We start from the raw sequence: 5,910 nt of genomic DNA, 5'->3' as shown, positions 1-5,910 counted from the left end.
GTTGATCGGCTCCTATGAGCAGGTCAATGTCTCCGTCCGCACTTTGTTGGAAAAGAGCTTGTTCGTCCGCAAGTCGGTAGCCTAACTTTCTTAAATGTATCGCAAAAGCCCCATTCATATCCGTATTTGCGACGTTTAGGACCATCGTGGGTACTGTAACTGCGTGGACAGCCTGCTCTACGTCGTCAAACTGGTTGCGCTGTCGAACCTCAACGATTCTTCTACTACCCACTCGAGAAATTACTGACGATGCGAAGGTTTTGACTGTGAGGTTTGTCTCTCCCACGACTTTTATTCCTTCTTTTGCCATGAGGTCTTCTTTAATATAAGTTCGCTGGCTGCAACCGTCTAAAATGCCTCGTACGTAACTTGCGTCGTTGTGACCGATGACCTATGACCGACAGGTCTGTAGGTAAACGTCCTCACTCAACAGGCAGCTAGTGAGGGCAGTTGATGCTGACTTGGCGTCCTGCGTCTGCACCGGGGCTTTGCAGGTCGGGTCAGTGTGCGCCTCGTCTCTCTTCGTTATACATGCATAGTCTGGGTCGCACATGACGGTTGCGTGCCTTCACTTGCATGTCAAACACCTCATATTTCGTCGGTATTCCTTTGATCGATGGCCCGTCCTAGTACATCGATAGCACCGCGTGGCTTTTGCCAGCAGCTTTTTCTTTCTGAAATGCTCAGACAAGCGTAGCATACTTCAGTAGGACGCTTCGGCAATTTGCAAAATAAGCACTCGTTCCTTTCGGTCATCGATGTTTGAGAGGCGTGTAGAACTGACGTTGATTGCCCGTTACGCTGGAGAGCGTCCCTTGAATCTGCCGAAGTTTTCACATGAGAACATCTCTCTCTCGCCTCGACCTCGATCCGCATGTGCCACAAAGGCTGGTCCAGTTGATGGCATGTCGTTATGTTTGCTGCAGCAGAAGTCGCTGCCGTGGCCGTTGATTTCTCCTGGAGGCGGACGTGTCGATGAAAAGCTACGACTATCTCTTCCGGCAAGACCTCGAGCAAAATGTCGTACAGCATCGCAGAAAAGCTGCTCGTTCAGACGCCCAACACGTTCAGGCAGCGGATGTTCAGCTGAACGGAGTCGTATAGATTCCGCAGCGCTCTCGTTTCAGATGCGGATGGCCCGTGGAGCATTCGCAAATGCCGCTGTATTATCCGGCTCGTATCGCCGAACCTCTCTTTTAGGTGTTGAATGGCACTTTCGTAGCAGGCCTCCGTTGATGGCAGTCCGGCGATGGCAGCTGCTGCTTCGCCTTCCAGGTAGTTGCAGAGGTAGTGGAACTTGTCGGTGCTGGTTAGAGCCTGCTGGGTGTGGACTGCGCCGTTGAATTGCTCCAAGAATGCCATCCATTTGCCCACGTCCACGTTATAAGGCTTGATGGCAAGCGTTGGCAGACGAAGTCCGAATACGGGTGGTGGAGCTGTAGTTAGAGCCAGTGGCCTATCGGTCGCAACTGCGGGGGCACCCTGCACAGTGCTGCCTTCAAGGTCCTCGAGCCGGCCCTGCAGGCGAGTCAAAGTCTCGAGCGTACAGTCGCCGTAGTGCGCTGCAGACTCGTGCTCCTTTTCCAACTCCTCGACGGGAATCGTGTCCTCGACCTGGGCGTCGATCTTGCGAAGCTCCTCGCGGGTTGCTACGAGCTTGTCTATCACCTTTCGGAGCGCGAGTCGGTCAGAGCAGCCGCTCTCGATGGGCGCTGTCACCTCGGTCGAAATTTTTGTGGCTTGGGCTCACCTGGCAGCGCATTTGGCTTTAACCCGGTTCATTGTTAAGCGAAAAAGTACGCCTTACTCGCTTGGCAGGCAGTCAGGTCCGCGCGTTGTCTCCCTGGGTGCGGTTCTGAGAAGGCTGAAGTGCTGTGGGGGCCGTTGCTGTGGGGGCCGTTTTCTAGTAAAACTCGTCGTCGCTGTCGTCTGTTGACCACCAGCCGCTCGTTTTCCCTTGGAGTTCGGCACCAAAGCTTGCGGATCGAACATCTCATTGCGGATCGAACGCGGATCGCGTTTTCGAATGCGTTTCCTGGCGTTGCGGATCGAACGACAGGAAAGGAAGCCGTGGGACCCCTGCACGAACGCCTCTTTAATGGCGATGACTGTGTTACAATGACAATGATAGTGGTGCACGCTCCGCTAGAGCGCAGTCTTTTTCTCTTCTTCGCAATTCCCAACTCGGGGTATAAGCGGCCTGTATTTTCGCGAAGTATAACCTACGCATTGGACACGTGCCGGCCAGCAAGCTTTGGAATTAGCTGGTGAAAGTGAAGGACCCGCTGCCCGATAATATTTCTCCCGTTGTTGTCTAACGCGTCGCCTGTAGCGATTGCAACCAAGTTTACATCGGTGAAACCACAAAGATCCCCGAAAGGATGAAAGAGCACCAACGCGATGTGAAAAACCATAGGGTGACCTCAAATGCGATTGCCGAACATACGCACAAGCAACAGCACAATGAACGAAACGTGACATCGCTTCTTTTACTAGAATCATCGTTCATACAAACACACGCCGATACGATGAAAAGAAATGAAGGGACGTTGCCCTTGAAATACATGCTGTCATTGCGTCACAAACTGCACCTTTAAATTCGAAACTTGTCTATTTTGCCTTATGTGAACAAGGAACTCGTACGGGTTCCGAAACGTCTTTTCACTTTGTGGCTTGGACAGTGACTGCATTTCTGTTTCTTCAAAGGGCAATTCCAGTCCCAGCGATGCACCGAGCATTTGGTGCGAACTCACGACAGCCGGCTCAACCCGCGAAAAGTCTTGCAGTTCAGTCTTCACATAACAGGACTTGTACGGTGGCGCAACTCTGGCATTTGCTTCATTTGTATTGTGATTGCTTACAAAGCCTACATGTTGCTTTCTTCTCCAGGTAAATTGAAAAGGTTCCTCTCGGTTATACATTTCCGGCCTTTTTCAAAGCTCCTGCTTTGTTTGGTCGAGATTGCGGGAGCTGTGGAGAATTTGGGTAGCTTCTTCAATGTGTGGGTGTCCTATGGATGTATGGGGTACTTTGGATGTCTCTGTAAATGTATTCCAGTCAGCTCTTGCTTGATTGAACCTGTTTTGGGAAGATGGCCTGCATGGGCCTTTACCTATACATGTTACTGGGTTGGTGAAGTGGTCACTACCGTATGGTTCAGTGCCCACACCCCTCTCGAGAAGAGAAAAGACAAGTGCGGAGCCAAGAGCGAAGTCAAGAAATGAGGGTGTGTTGTGTCCTATATTAACGTATGTTGGCCTATTTTTGTTGAAGAGGCATGCTCGTGAAGATGTAAGGAATTTCTCTATCAGTCGACCTGAGGCATCCGTGCGAGAAGGTCCCCAAAAAGAATTGTGTACAATAAAGATGCATGTTCGGATGTATGGTTCGGGCAGCTGGTCGACTAGCGCCTCGAAGTCAGAGCTAGAAAGTTCAACATCAGGAGGAATGTATATGGAGTATACCGTTATCAACCTATTCAATATTGTGCAAATTGCTACAACCTCAACGACAGTGTTCAAAGTGACAGGGTGGGATGCTAGGAATTTCTGGGAAATCACGGCCACACCGCCAGAAGAGTATGTGCATACATTCCTGTCCTTTCTAACGATCATGTAACTACTCAAGAACATTGTGTGATTGAAATTGAATTGTGTTTCCTGAATACACATTACACTTGGCTGATTCGCATGCAGTATTTCGTATACATCGTCTTGATTTTTGATAAGGCCTCTACAGTTTCACTGAATTAAGTTTTCTCATCCTATTACGAAGTGTTTAGAGCTACTGGAATGTGTTTATGTATCGTCTTTCGGGGCTTGGACTCTCGGAGGGGGCTCTTTCGGCCTCTCCACGGACTCGGATGCAGGTACCCCTTCCTTCCGCTGGGACGCACACAGCAACGGTCCCACGTCCATCTCAACCTCGGGTGTCCTAGGGGTGCCTGATGGACCACGCCCCTTGGACGTGGCACCTATTCGGGTTCCTTTCGTTGTCTGAGCCGCTACCGCCAAACCTCTAGGGAGCACCACAGGTGGCACGGCCGGTGCAGCAGAGGGGGGAGCCCCAATGCGGGACCCCCGGTATCCATCTCCTCCGCATGCTCCAGTGGAAACAGGGAGAATGGGGAAGCAGCGGCCGGAGGGGCATCGGTCCCGACGGTGGCTGTTGCAACCACAGCCGCTGCTGGCTCAGCGAGCGGTGCGAAGGCGGGTTTGGCTGCCCGCGTCCGCACAACGGAGCTTGCGGGACCAAGTGTGACTCTCGGTACTCGGTCCGCGCAGAAAGGAGATGCCGCTCGCCGCGTCGGCGAATCTCCACAGGGGGAAAGAGGCGAACCACTTCCGCGCCTCTGGGTAGGTGATACCATCAATTATATGCTTTGCCTGCTTAAACTTTTGAAATTTTCGCGCGTACGCTGCTTCGGGTCCCTGGCAGTTGGCACAGGTGAAGGTTTCGGATTCTCTGTTTTCTAAGGGATGTCCATGCTGGAAGCACTTAGCGCATGTACGTCGGCCACGGCAAGAGTTTTTGCCATTGACCGAACCGTTGGCACTTGAAGCAGCGCCGTGGGTTCGGGATGCACGGGAGGACAAAACAATGTATATAACCGGCATTTATATATTCTGGAAGGGTGGATCGATCGAAGGACAGGATAACGTGTTTAGTTGCTATCTGTCATCGGGGCGTATGGATATGCGCTTTGCGGCTGTGACGCCCTGATCCCTTAAGGCTTCGAAAAGGTCAGCATCGGTTTCGGAATTGAGATCTGCCTCACAGATCACAACCTGAGAGCATTTAAGGCTGCGGTGGGGTGTGAGCCTGATCTCCAGATCTGCGTTGCGGGATTGTTTCTGGAGCATTGTGGATTGCTGCTGAGTTTTTACTTCAACTAGCACTTCGCATGTTTGTAGTTTTTGCCTCGAAAGATTTCATAAATATTCCTTCAAGGAAATTGAAGACGAGGAATAAAGAGTGGGATAACATGGGTTTTAATTTATCTGCTGATTCACGCACCAAAAAACGGGGATAGTTGTCAGGTTTCGGAATGGTGATGGTCATAGTAGGAATAAAAAGGAAACTTCTGTGCAGCCCCTTTTCAGTGACCGATCACATTTTGAGGGGGTTTTTGATTTATCCATACGGCATAGGAAAAATCAGGGGATGGGGCACTTTCTTCGTTAGCCTCACCCTGAAAGCCCAAGAGGCCCAAGAGGTTCCGGATGGGCTCCCGGCCTGATAAACAGACCTGTAGCTCATCCGCGGTTTCTCGCCCAACACCTATAACACATCGGCACGGTTGGATACAGCTCATGTTTGGGGCTCGGGGTCTGGGGTGCTGCCAGTACCGTCACCAAGATTACTCAAGGTGTCCCGTGCGGGGGGAAGGGACCCTCGTAGCTATTCTGAAGTTTATTTATAAGGCCTGTGGAAATCGACGGTATCCACAGCCTGATGAGGGTGCCATTATCGTAAGTTGGGGTTTCTGTAGTGTAGTAGTGGAAGACGTGTGATGACCTTGATCTTCTGTACGCCATCGTGCAGTTCAGTGGCACCCTTCTGTGCGAGCGCATTCTGAGTTTGGTAAACTTTCCAAAAAGTAAGGACGGTAATGCAGGATGGTAAAACATGTACAGACATGTTCTCGTCCGCACAGAAAAAAAGAACGGTAAGAAGCCTGTGCTACTCTGCGTCGACGTACTATACGCGTACATATACACAAAACTCAGTTCCAGTTTTAATGGTTTCGTTAAACGCGGACAAAGAGCTTGTCGCCCAAGGTATGTTTAAATCTTCCAGTCAACTCTGACGTTTTTGGGTGGTAGGATGTATTTTGCCTGCGAACGACTGGCATTAGGCGAGCAGATCTTCCACAATGTAAGAAGACTTGTTCCCTGTCGCTCAACATTT

The 5,910-nt window shown here is 50.9% G+C and overlaps 1 protein-coding gene across 1 annotated transcript; it reads right to left on the bottom strand.

The window, feature by feature from the left end:
• Positions 1-1,050: 1,050 nt before the first annotated feature.
• On the bottom strand, positions 1,051-1,762 carry LOC144163922 (uncharacterized). Its single transcript, XM_077694579.1, has 2 exons — positions 1,751-1,762; positions 1,051-1,668 (listed from the first exon to the last, which is right to left on the bottom strand). The coding sequence occupies exons 1-2, from the start codon at positions 1,760-1,762 to the stop codon at positions 1,051-1,053; spliced, it is 630 nt and encodes a 209-aa protein (XP_077550705.1).
• Between the last annotated feature and the right edge of the window lie 4,148 nt (positions 1,763-5,910).

The sequence above is a fragment of the Haemaphysalis longicornis genome, unplaced genomic scaffold (genome assembly GCF_048455015.1).
Source record: "Haemaphysalis longicornis isolate Haplotype H1 unplaced genomic scaffold, Haemaphysalis longicornis Haplotype H1 scaffold_13, whole genome shotgun sequence".
Taxonomy (NCBI): Eukaryota; Metazoa; Arthropoda; class Arachnida; order Ixodida; family Ixodidae; genus Haemaphysalis; species Haemaphysalis longicornis.
Note: the sequence above shows the minus strand (reverse complement) of the source record. Positions and strands in the feature narration are given on the sequence as shown.